This window comes from Eublepharis macularius, chromosome 15 (genome assembly GCF_028583425.1).
Source record: "Eublepharis macularius isolate TG4126 chromosome 15, MPM_Emac_v1.0, whole genome shotgun sequence".
NCBI lineage: Eukaryota > Metazoa > Chordata > Lepidosauria > Squamata > Eublepharidae > Eublepharis > Eublepharis macularius.
Window position 1 is genome coordinate 51,350,645 of NC_072804.1, and position 12,239 is coordinate 51,362,883.

The 12,239-nt window shown below is 49.8% G+C and overlaps 2 protein-coding genes across 6 annotated transcripts in view; one reads left to right on the forward strand and one right to left on the reverse strand.

Moving 5' to 3' along the window:
- Window positions 1–4,068: 4,068 nt before the first annotated feature.
- On the forward strand, window positions 4,069–8,882 carry PAFAH1B3 (platelet activating factor acetylhydrolase 1b catalytic subunit 3). Of its 5 annotated transcripts, XM_054998692.1 has the most exons (7): window positions 4,614–4,688; window positions 5,254–5,351; window positions 6,013–6,102; window positions 6,208–6,324; window positions 7,567–7,689; window positions 7,802–7,962; window positions 8,518–8,882. In XM_054998692.1, the coding sequence occupies exons 1-7, from the start codon at window positions 4,682–4,684 to the stop codon at window positions 8,585–8,587; spliced, it is 666 nt and encodes a 221-aa protein (XP_054854667.1). In that variant the 5' UTR covers window positions 4,614–4,681; the 3' UTR covers window positions 8,588–8,882. The 5 variants fall into 5 exon arrangements, with proteins under 5 accessions (XP_054854664.1, XP_054854663.1, XP_054854665.1 ...); XM_054998689.1 differs by lacking the exon at window positions 4,614–4,688 and adding an exon at window positions 4,069–4,162 and having other exon boundaries at window positions 7,802–8,602; XM_054998688.1 differs by lacking the exon at window positions 4,614–4,688 and adding an exon at window positions 4,280–4,354 and having other exon boundaries at window positions 7,802–8,602.
- Window positions 8,883–10,583: 1,701 nt separating this feature from the next.
- CIC (capicua transcriptional repressor) overlaps window positions 10,584–12,239 on the reverse strand; it is a 44,691-nt gene continuing 43,035 nt past the window's right edge. The window contains exon 21 of the mRNA XM_054998686.1: window positions 10,584–11,827. Coding sequence (XP_054854661.1) covers window positions 11,481–11,827 — 347 coding nt within the window. The 3' untranslated portion in view covers window positions 10,584–11,480. The remainder of the gene's footprint in view (window positions 11,828–12,239) is intronic.

Here is a 12,239-nt window from a genome sequence, read left to right on the forward strand (position 1 = left end):
ACTCCAGCCACACAAAGCCAGTCTTCAGTTTAACACATTCTGTTCATTTTTTACTAGTTCAGTGCCCAACGAGAGCCAGATTTTTCTGAAAGAGATTTGAAGAGTTATATTTTTAAAACAGCCTGTTGGGAGTTGGGTAACAGTTTAAAAGCAGTAAAAGTTCCTTTTAGAAGAAAAGTGATATTGTAATGAATTTCTGCCACTTTTAAATAAATTACACCAAATGATGGATGAAGAAGGGATGGTTTTAGGGCACATAAAGAATTGTGTCCACTCAGGAGGAGGCTTGTGCCATTGATTTCATGACTAGGGAGCAGACATGCTCATTATATTCTCTACCCCATTGTTTGTTGCCAATAAAAATGTTGAGAAGAATTGCGCTGGTTGTATGGATTTCTTCCCCCAGGCTACAAGACTGAAACGCTTTCACCTTGTACTTGATGCTTAGCTAGAGCTATTTTAAGAAGGCCTTTGAGTTTTACAAATCAGAGCTGGGTTCTGGACCCAGAAGCCTTAAATACTACTTATTTCACCTATGTGCTGCCCTTCTTCCGTCTTGGCACCCAGCAAGAGTACCCAGGAAGGCCCTGATCCAGGCACTGACTAGATCCACGCCCACTGAGGCTCAGCACACGTACTGTATCATAGGCCTTCATACATATACGAGGATGGAGGTTATATTCTGGTTATATACAAACTTTTTACAGATTAATACTGAAGGAGCAGAATTTATGAAATGGGGCAGGGAGTATGTTATCATTGCATGTGCATCTGGGGGTATATAAAAAGAAGCCTGTGAGACAACCCACAGAAACTCCCAGCATGCAGAAGGTTTTGAAACAAATGCTTCATGTGAAGATGTTCAGTCTTCACAATAAGGGCTAGAACTATTTCAAACATCTCAGAATGCGCCGTCCAGGTTCACGTCAGCGAGTTTGCTTGCTCTGTTTCTGGAACTATTGCTTTGGAACGACCTTCCTGCAGGACCGTCGCTTGAGCCTCAGTGTGATGCGGACTGGAGGGGCGGGTGATCGAGTGAAAGCCATGTTTCAGAGGAGAGCGGAGCAACAACAGAACTTTCTGGGCCCCTTTTCTCTGGGGTAGGAGATACCTTGACTCCTATGGGTGTGTGTGTGTGTGTTCTCTAATTCTGATTTTTGTGGCAACCAACAAAGCTTGCCAACCTCCAGGAGGAGCCTGGAGATCTGGAATTACAGTGGATCTCTGGAGCAGAGAAATCTGCAGTGGATCTCGAGAGCAGAGGGAAAACACTCCTTTGGAAGGTGGGCTCTATGGCATTTTACCCTGCCAAAGCCCCTCTGCTCTCCAATCCCTGACCTTCCCGGGCTCCAACCCCAAATTACCATGTTTTCCAACTCGAGTTGTCAAGGTCGGATAGGGTCCAACCCCCTTTCCTGACAGCATTTCAGCTACTTTAAAGAACTGAGAACAGTGGACTATGTGCCTAGCCCCCAGCCTTCCAGCCCCTCCCGAGAAAGGGCATCTGCTGAACAGAAATGCCAAGAGGGTGGGCTGGGCTTAGCTGGGGGCAGGCATGTCAGCGCTGGCTCATGATGCTAATAATGGGATTGTAATGGATCCTGAGAAGAGAATAGAGGACAAGAGCAAACTTGGAGGGGCTTAAGAGCAGCACTTCCCAGCAGGCAGATGGAGGCTTTATTGGAGACAATTACAGTATAAAAAGATCGAAGCCCACCCCGCTCAGAGATTATAATTCCCAGAATTCCTTGGGGGGACGGACAGACCCCTTCCCCAGTCTCTGTTGATCGACTTCCCTTCTCGTCTCTTCGGAGTCCTTGAGAGATTAGTTGGTAAATGGGGCCCCCGTGTGGCCGATCGAAAGAATTCAGCACGGTCAAGAACCAAATGCAATTTCAGGACTAAATTTTGGGTGGAATAACACGACCAACGAGCTGAAGTCCCTGGTTCCTTAGACAAGAAGAGACTAGCTGTTCCACTTTTTTTCAGAAGATAATAGTTCTGACCTACTTTCAGGGGTGGTTGTAGCCGTTTTTGCACTAAGGGTACATGAAATGTTTAGATCACTGCAACGCACTATATAAATACTAAATATTTAGTATTTAGTATACCTTCCAATCTCTCTCCTCTCCTCCCCCGACAGCATTACTTTTAATTGCATGTTTATTCTGCCCTGGCGCACATGGTTCTACTCACCTCCAAAGCATTGCCCTTATTGATGGTTGTTGTGGGTTTTCCGGGCTGTATTGCCGTGGTCTTGGCATTGTAGTTCCTGACGTTTCGCCAGCAGCTGTGGCTGGCATCTTCAGAGGTGTAGCACCAAAAGACAGAGATCTCTCAGTGTCACAGTGTGGAAAAGATGTAGGTCATTTGTATCTACTCAGGAGGGGTGGGGTTGAGCTGAGTCATCCTGTAAGAGTTTCCCAGGGTGTGGAATGCTAATGGCGGGAGGCTTCACTGTATCCTGAGGAGGTTCTTTTGCATATGGATTGGTGCTTGATGTGCTAATCTTCTCTGCAGGGCTATTGTCGGGGATAGAATGTTTTGTTAGCCTGGTGTTTTTCAGAACTGGAAACCATGCTCTGTTCATTCTTAAGGTTTCTTCTTTCCTGTTGAAGTTTTGCTTATGCTTGTGAATTTCATTGGCTTCCCTGTGCAGTCTGACAAAGTAGTTGGAAGTGTTGTCCAGTATTTTGGTGTCCTGGAATAAGATACTGTGCCCTGTTTGCGTTAGGCTATGTTCAGCCACTGCTGATTTTTCAGGTTGTCCAAGTCTGCAGTGTCTTTCATGTTCTTTTATTCTTGTCTGGATGCTACGCTTTGTGGTCCCGATGTAAACTTGTCCACAGCTGCAGGGTATACGGTATACTCCTGCAGAGGTGAGGGGGTCTCTACTGTCTTTTGCTGATCGTAGCATCTGTTGTATTTTTCGGGTGGGTCTGAATACTGCTTGAAGGTTATGCTTTTTCATAAGCTTTCCCATCTGATCAGTAATTCCTTTGATATATGGCAAAAACACTTTTCCTGTAGGAGACTGTAAGATTAACGAAATTTGTGGTAGGGTACGAGCTTTCGTGATTCACTGCTCACTTCTTCAGATACAGCTAGAATGTGAGTCCATCTGTCCCTATATCTTGGAGAGCGGCGTGATTTCAGATGCCAAATAACAATAGCAGGTAAATTACAATAGCCAGTGAATGACAATTTTAGGCATGATTGGATAGGGTGGGGTATGCAGAGGGGTAGTGGGTGAGGAGAAATCAACATTGGTAATGAAAAAGGAAGCCTAGGTCTCGATTCAGTCCAGGTGGCTGCATTGTCTTGAGCTTCGTTATCAGTTGTAATTCAGCAGTCTCTCTTTCTAATTTCCCTTTGAAATTCCTCTGCAGGATAACTGCTACTTTTAGGTGTTCTCCCACTGGTTTTTTAATGTTGTGGTTTCTGATGTCAGACTTATGTCTATTAATTCATCGTGGCCAGTTTGTCTACTGTAGGGGGTGGAAGGGCATTGCTGACACGTGATGGCATATTATTTACACAAATAGTAAATAATAAATAGATATGATATATTAATTAAATTTGCATTGACCTCCTTGTTATTTTTTTAAGAAAAGCAAAATATAAATATAAAAGCATATATCTGCATTAGCTAAAGCGCCTTTCTTGACTGAAGCTTCTTGGGGGAGGAGAGAGGGTGCTTGGAACAGCCACACTAAGGAGGGAGGATTGTTCAGAGAAGAGCCGGAAGAGCGCGATTGGGAAGCGATGAATGGAACAGCGGAGAGAGTGGCCTGTACCATTCTCGCCTAATTACGGGGGGATGAGGGAGCGTCTTCCCCTATCTGATGCTATCTGATGCTGCCGTCCAAGCCGCAGCAGCAACCTCATTCGACCGCAGCCGTTGCAACTGAATGTTCTTCCCGGACTCACCGATTTCCTTCTACCCAACCGCGGTGAACATTTCCCCCCTATACCGTGGAATGGTACTGGCTTCGTCCCGGTTAGGTACAAGGCGAGAACAAACCATTATGTACGGGATTGGGGAGAGACAATAAAATAACTCATTCACCCCTCTGGGGAAAGCTAATGCCCACTCTTCGACGAGGAAGCTTTTAAAGAGAATTCGGGGCCTCAACTCGTTCCGGAAACCTTGGAGAAAAGAGTATATATAATCCCCGGGGTGGTTTTTTTTGCCCTCCCCTATTCGCGTTAGTACTGTCCTTACGCATGGGCAGGGTGATTTCGGGTCCGGGGCGAACCGTACCAATCGGCGCGGGAGGGGGGAGTGGGCAGAACCGTAAGGAGCGCAGGAAGGGGCAGGCTGCAGAGGTATTGTTCTCCTGGGCTGCTTAAGGTTAGCAGGTTCTGTTTGACGGCATTCACCCTCCCCCCCTTCCCAGGTCCTTTTTTTTTTGTAAGGTAGACGAAAGACTTGCGACCCTCTTTATGAATGGAGATCCATTGTGTAGCCAGTAGCGTTGCCAACTAAGTTGGGAAATCCATGGAGATTTGGGAGCGGAGCCTAGAGAGGGCAGGGTGTGGGGAGGGGAGGGACCTTACCAGCCTCTACAATCCATAGAGTCCAAAGCAGCCATTTGTTCCTGGGGCATCGATCTCGAGATTCATTCCGCAGATCTCCAGACCCTGCCTGGAGGTTGGCAACGCTAGTTATCCAGGCACAATGAAAGGTAGCTGGCTGCTTCTTGTCCCCACCCTGGGAGGGGCTCCTTGGAAGGGTATCTTCAGTGGGACGCAGGCACAATAAAGAAGGTACTTGGACGGATCCTGCCCTTCTGGTGGTGTCAGCAACGGCAGCTGGAAGGGGTTGGGGGTGGTGGGGGTTGGCTCTCAGCTTCAGCCCACTTCAGGCACGGTCTTCCGAGCAACGATGCGCTGTTTGTATTTCCTCTCTAACTGACCCACTTTTTGGAAAGGGAAGATTTTCAAAGACACCGCTCACCGAATAAGCTGGCATCTCCCCATTCTTGGAAGAAGGGGACTGCCATTCTTTGTGAGGCTGAGAAGGGCTAGGTTAAGCCCTTTGCCAAGGCGGAGGAGAAAGGAGGAAGAAGAACTGCTTTGATTGCTTAACCCTCAGCAACGCTTCCTCTCCTTTTGATGCCCATTTTTCACCGTGTGTGTGTGTGTGTGTGTGTGTGTGTGTGTGTGTGTGTGTGGTGTGTGTGTGTGTGTGTGTGATAGTAATAGAAAAATATATATAATATTGTGTGGTTTGTATTTTCTTCCTGGCAGGAGCCACAAAAGGGACCATGAGTGACGGGGACAAGAATCCAGCCGCCACTCCCACCCCGGTCGTTGACGTTCATGGTGATGGGCGATGGATGTCGCTGGTGAGAAATTGGGCCGAGGGGCAGACGGCCTCCAGGACACAAAGTGTGGCCGAAAACCGAGCTGGGGCAGGAAGCGCAGGTTATAGCCATGGCTTATGACACCTGCCCCATGCCATACCTGGAAAGGATTGATTGGGGCATCGGTTTCTTTGTTTCTGGGACCTGAGCAGAGTTCCCACAGGCCAGAGTCTTCGGGCTCCATTACTTTGCTTTGGTTAATTTCACACAGTTGCATGTCAGTTCAGAATCTACCCCTCCCCCAGACACACACACTTAACAATGAAGAGTAACAGGGAGAAATACCATTCCTGAACAGGGGCAGGTGTTTTTCCTCCTAGGGCGAGGACCGCTTTGTTCCAGAACCATAACCATATATTAGGCTGTTGCGGCTACAGATTTAGTGTGGTGCAAGCGATTGGTAATTGGAGACCATCTTAACTTCTGCAGTTGGGTAGCATAGTGGCACCCTGAAAATATTTTGGGACAGTTGCATTGCACTGATTGGCAAAAGGCTTTAGCTTTGCAGGCTCCATGGATTCTTTAACCCCACTGCTTAGGCACGCTCGGCTCTCATCTTGTGTCAGCACCTTAGATCGTTTCCCCCTTACCTGGGCAGGACTCCCTTTCTTGACGCCTTTCTGCTTCTCTCCTGTAAAAACAGCACCAGCGCTTCATTGCTGACAGCAAAGACAAAGAGCCCGAGGTTGTGTTCATTGGCGATTCTCTGCTGCAGCTGTTACACCAGTTTGAGGTAAGGCAGCTTTGGGAAATTGTCTGCAGTGGGCTAGGGGGTGTTAGAACAGGCAAGTGGACTCTTGCGAGCTGACAGCCTCCCTTTTCTCTTCCCCCCTCCCAGATTTGGAGGGAGTTGTTCTCCCCTCTGCATGCGCTCAATTTTGGCATGGCAGGAGATGCCACCCAGCACGTACTCTGGCGCCTGCAGGATGGTGGGCTGCAGCACATCCGACCAAAGGTACAAGAGTGAATGGGAACAAATGCCGTATGCTTAGACAACTGGTCCCCCTAGCTCAGCGCTTCAACCTGCTTGGCAACAACAATCCAAGATTTCCTGTAGATGTTTTCTGCAGTCGTTAGTACCTGAGATCTTTAATTGGGCGTTTCCCCTGGGATCTGGGACATGCAAAGCGTGTGCTGTGACTCTGAACTATAGGCCCTCCCCATGAATTGTTTCTCCCATGCAGGACATTTTTAAGGGGAATATTAAAGACAGGGTTGGTGGCCCTTGTCCGGCACGTGAACTTTGGACATGGGGCGAGGGCCGGAAATGTCATGTTATGCGTCAATTTCATGGCCAGGTAAAAACCCCCATGTGTTGAAATTGACACGTGGCATGCCATTTCCCATCCCCTACATTTCTCCTGGCTGGACAGACACAAGGGTGGGTGGGACAGCCAGACCAATGGGAGGTTGCGCACCCAAAGCAGGCCAACTAAATATACATGTGTCTGCCTATTTCACATAATTCTGCATAATTCTGGTTTAATTCCAGGAGCTATAAAGAGAAACTGAAATCCAGTTTCAGTCTTTGTTGTCCACTGAGCACTTTCAAACACATCTACACTTCCCTTGGGGCTAGAACTTTGCCTGCTTCTTAAAGAAAAGGAAACTAAAGCCGATATTTGTCTGGCCGCTAAATTCTGCATCCAATTGTACGCTTATAAAATCTGAATGCAGATTTTCCAGGTGGTGTCACATCCTGACCAGGTTTGGGGAGGGGTTATGACTCAGTGGCAGTCTCTCTCTCCTGGGCATGCAAAAGTGTTTCCAGTTAAGGGGGTGCGGCCGTAGTTGGTGCAAAAGTCCTCTGCCCCAAGTCCCTGGAGAACTGCTGCCCATCTGAGTAGTTAATACTGACCGTGATAGGTCGATGGTCACTTTTTTGAAGTATGCATGCCTAATTCCAGACTTCCTCTTTGCTCCCAGTGCAGAATATTCAGCAGCTTCAGGTGTTCTTTTTGACCTCTGAGATTTTTGCAGAGACTCTCAAGGTATCGGCCACACCTCTAAGGGCTAGCCGTGTGCTGGGAGAGGCGGGGGATGTCGGCGTGAGCTCTTCCGGGCAGCTAAGCAGAACCAGTGGGATGCAGACCACGGTTCTGGCATTAGGACGTGGGGAATCTTGTCCAGGGAACTGCTGTGGGGAATCGAGCGGCAAAAGGTTATTATTTTGCTTCCTTTTCTTCCTCCGCTTAAGATTGTGGTCGTCTGGGTGGGCACCAACAACCATGGCCACACTGCAGAGCAGGTGGCTGCTGGCTTAGAAGCCATCGTGCGGCTCATCAATCAGCAACAGCCACAAGCCCGCATAGTTATTTTGGTGAGTGCCAACAGTCAGGGGGGCTCGGCGGAGCGTTGAACGCCGATTTCTGGGGTTGCAGGGCCGTCCCCAATCTCCATTAGTCTCACCTGTCTCCTCTGTATCTATCTAGGGTTTGTTACCACGAGGCAAGAACCCCAACCCGCTTCGGGAGAAGAACCAGAGGGTGAATGAACTGCTGGAGGCCAAGGTGCCACTGTTGCCCAATGCCACCTTCCTCAATGCCGATCCAGGCTTCGTGCACTCGGACGGGACCATCAGCCACCACGACATGTATGATTACCTCCATCTGAGCCGGCACGGCTACGCACGGTTCTGCCCTGCTCTGCATCGGCTGCTGCTGTGCTTGCTGGGAGAATGCAACGCTAAAGCTTCTTGACCGCTCTGGATTTTTACTTGCCAGAAATAGGGGGTGCCCACCCCTTTCTGGCCTGGGAATGGGCCAGAGGCACGCACGTGGAAACATAGAAACATAGGCTTACCCCCTGCACAATGCAGGGAATTCACAGCTACCCCTCCACTCCCCCCGCCCCCTGGGACCCTTCCTCTATGCCCACAGGAAGGCAAAAAACCTCCAGAATCCCTGGCCAATTTGGCCTGAAGATTCCTTCCTGACCCCGGCCCCCCCCCCCCCAAGTAGCAATTGGCATTACCCCAGGGCACGTCAGAAATGGCCGTCCCCGTTACAACACGAAAATACCAAATCACCAGGTCTGGTAGCTGCTTGACCCCAGCCAAGGGTCACATAATCATGTTGGCACAAAAGGAAGGTTGAGGTACTGCTGTTTAAAAACCCAAATAAAATAAACCATATTTCTCATTCCACAGGGCAGCCCCCACCGTTTTGGCCTGCCAAAAAGGTCCCTGGGGCACCCATGTGGGAAGTCAGGCTATGTGAGGAGGCTGTGCAAGGGGGCAGGGGGAGCCCAGCAGAGAAGAGGCGGCCCTCGGACAGCCCGCTTGAGAAGCCAGAGCATTTCCCTCCTTCAGTCTTCACTAAGTTCAGTTCATCCTGTTGTTCTCCTTCATCCACCCGACCAAACTGAATACTTTAGTTTGGGCTTTAAGTTCTGTAAATGGTTTTAAGTTGCGTCAAGCAGCACGCTGGCCCGCTAATGCCAAGAAGTTGAGCGGGCCACAAGCGAATGCCGACTTGCTTACGTTTACTTAATAAAAATGGTGCATATTTCCAATTGGTGTGTTTGGCGTTGCTTTTCCCCAAGTGGTGGTGGTTGGCAAGGGAAAGGATTTGTGTGGAGTTGCTGAGCCAGGCTTTGGCATGGACTTAGCTTAGGTGGCTTCCAAGGACAAAAGGATCCAGAGCTCACGCTTGCCTCCTTAGTTCACTCCTTGTCATTGATGTTCACAGGCCATTGGGCTGAATAATAGTATTTATATACCGCCCTTCAGGATGACTTAACACCTGCTCAGAGCGGTTTACAAAGTATGTTATCATTATTCCCACAACAACAATCACCCTGTGAGGTGGGTGGGGCTGAGAGAGCTCCTAGAAGTTGAGACCGACCCAAGGTCACCCAGCTGGCTTCAAGTGGAGGAGTGGGGAATCAAACCCGGCTCTCCAGATTAGAGTCCCACGCTCTTTGCCAGCGTACCAAACTGGCTTGATGTAGCGGACTGTTTGACCCGGAGGGGGGGGGGGTTGCTTCAAGATACTTCTTCATATATGACCGTGCTCCTCTCCTGAACGTTTAATCTTTATGATATGTGCCCTTTATCATCATAGCCCTTTCCACAACAGAGGAACAGAAGGTTCTTCTCTCAAAATGGTTGTAGCTCCTGGTATGTGAGGGAATCTACCTTGCTCCGCAAGTCACGGGTTAAAATCCTGCCACGCTCAAACATTTGTTTAAAGCTTGGAGAAGCTCTTCAGAATGAGTTTCTAGGCATTTTCTTGCAAATAAATAAAAAAGAGGACGCTTCTGAACTGCACCCGGCTGAGTCCCTGCCTGGCTACTCCTCCTCTGTTGCTCAGACTTTGGGACAGAAGCCTCCTTTGTGGCCTGAAAAAGAAGTGGAAGGGGGGAATTCCAGAGGTATAAAATGGTGAAGTTGCAATCAGGAAAAAAAAATTTGGTTTGAAAATCAGAGAGAAGGAAGACCAAAAGGATTTTTTAAACCAAACACAGTTCTAAATATCAACAGCCTGGTGATTCATGTCTAAAGTCTTTCCCGCACGGGGCTTTTTCAGCGGTTCTGGCCCTGTACTGCAGCAATGTCTCTCTAGACTTCTGCAAGCAGTCAAAATACCGATTCAGTCTCCAGACTGCTGTCCTGGCTTTTTTGCGTTCCTTACAGAGAAAGTCTGCAACTGCTACAGAATCGATCTTCCCCTGGATTTTCTGCAGCTTCTCTCCAAGCAAACATACCCCCCCCCCTTTTTTCCCCCTAGCAAAGTCAACCTGGGGCTTTTTTGAGGAGCAGAATGCTTTCTTCGGTATGAGGCCTGGCTCTGCCTTTCGCCTTGCCCTTTATTCCCCGGTGTGCTGACTGGCTGAACAGCAACCAATCAAGTTTTCCCCCCTGAATTTTGTTTTAAAATACATGGCAAGGCTGCAACCTCGATGCCATTAAAAGAGGTTTAAAAAAAACCACATTTGTATAGTTTCCTTTGCAATCAACCAAGGAAGCTGCCCAGTCCTCAGCCCATAGACTGAGGAATCTGACCAGTTCCCTTCACAGGCAAAAGGGCACCATCTTTGAAAAACAAAACAGCAGAATCAGAGAAGTTTTTGCATGGTCGTGTGTCCCCATCCTGCACCTGTGGCAGAATTATCCAGTCTTACAGCTGAGATGCAGTGAGAGATGGTGAATTACCTGCTTCCATCTGCCCAGAATATATCCATTGTTCGTGACTTAAAACTCTGTAGCCAAAGTGATTGTTAAAGAGCTTTAATAGCATGTGAGGTGGGGCCACCCCGATACAGAAGGGGTTACACATGGTCAACATGTGGCTTCGGCCACCAGCATGCTCACGCTTGGGGGGGGGGAGCCCCCACCTGCCAGCACAGCCCTCTAGCTGGATCGCCTCCCGCCCCCAAAGATCGTCTCTGCTCCCGGTTGGATTCAGGCTGCGCTGCAAGCCAATCAACCTCTCCCCCCAGTCCCACTCCACTCCCCATTTTGACCACCTGGGAAAAGTCTCCTTCCAATTTGATTTCTTCTTCCTCTCCTAACCTGGCCTTTAGAATGGCCAAAGCAAGTTGCCTGCTCAGGACGCATGGCCATAAATGCCCCCCGCCTCTGCAGCAGTGGGTGGAAAGACACTTCCCCTCCCCCTCCCCAGTTACTGACACAGAAGCAACGAGTATGCATGGGGGGAGGGGGGCAGCTGGGTAGTTTGAAAATATTTAACATTATTAAAAGGAGGTGGGAGGACTAGCATGGCGCTTTACAGGTGTGTCCTGCCCACGGCCTACGGCGCCCCCAGTCCCGCCCTGCCCCTGGAGGTCTCCCGGCATCTCCACCCGCCTCCTGGAATGGCTGGTATTGCGGCACCACTGCTCCCCCCTGTGGATGGGAGCTGCAGGAGTCCACAGCCCGCCCGCCCCCCCCCCACCTGCAGAGCAAACCAGCTGGGCAGGAGCAAGAAAAGGGAGGCCAGAAAGTGCGCAGGGCAAGGGTAGCCAATTTCCCCTTTCAGTCCCTTTTGGGGAAGGCAAAGTTAGTGGGGAAGAGCATGTGCGGGGAGGAAAGATGAGGGGAAGCTCCAGGATCCCGCCCTCCTCCCGCAAGGCTGTTTTTTTTATCTTGCTCGGCTACTTGCAGGCTGTTCATCTGCTGCTGGTGCTGCTGCTGTTGCCGCCACCCCCGGGGGGAGACTGCTGGTTACAGTCCCAGCCAAGGGCTGTGGTGGAAGGGGGGGCTGGGGTGGCAGCAGCTGCAGCTGTAGCCTCCATTCCTGGCGCCGAGTCCTGGGCAAGAACCAGTTCCAAAGGCTGTCCTTCGGCAGAGCCGCCTTGGCCGGTGGAGCTTCCGGGCTCTGGTGTGCTGGGCGCCTGCTCTGTGGGAGTGGCCGCCTGCATAATCTTCTGCCGCACCTCTCGGATCTTGAGCTGCAGGCAAACCTTGGTGGGGAATATGTCGGAGTACCGGGCCTGGAAAGCTGCAGTGGCTTGGGCTGTGGAAAAAAGAACACGGCATCTGTGAGTGATGCCAGAGAAGAGCAACTGGCTGTACGAAGAGCCCTCCTTTCTTTGCAGATGCAAGGGGGCCGCAGACCCAGCAGAAAGGACACTCTTTCCCGATGCAGGAACCCAGCCACGTGGAAGACCTTGTGTGTGTCTCTCTCTCACGTTTCTGACCACAAGCGTGCCAAGATCAAGGAGAACTAAGTGACAGGATCGACTTCCTATTCTAAATTTAAAGCTGACATGGGGTTGGAAGGGAAGGCAAAAATAACAACAACAACATTCGATTTATATGCCGCCCTTCAGGATGACTTAACACCCACTCAAAGCGGTTTACAAAGTATGTTGTTGTTATCCCCACAACAAAACACCCTGTGAGGTGGGTGGGGCTGAGAAAGCTCT

Bases quoted from the DNA above. Each gene is read 5' to 3' on its own strand.
- PAFAH1B3 (XM_054998687.1), top strand. The intron at 5,352-6,012 runs GTGAGAAATTGG...CTGTAAAAACAG, and splicing joins ATGGGCGATGGATGTCGCTG to CACCAGCGCTTCATTGCTGA. The intron at 6,325-7,566 runs GTACAAGAGTGA...CCTCCGCTTAAG, and splicing joins TGCAGCACATCCGACCAAAG to ATTGTGGTCGTCTGGGTGGG.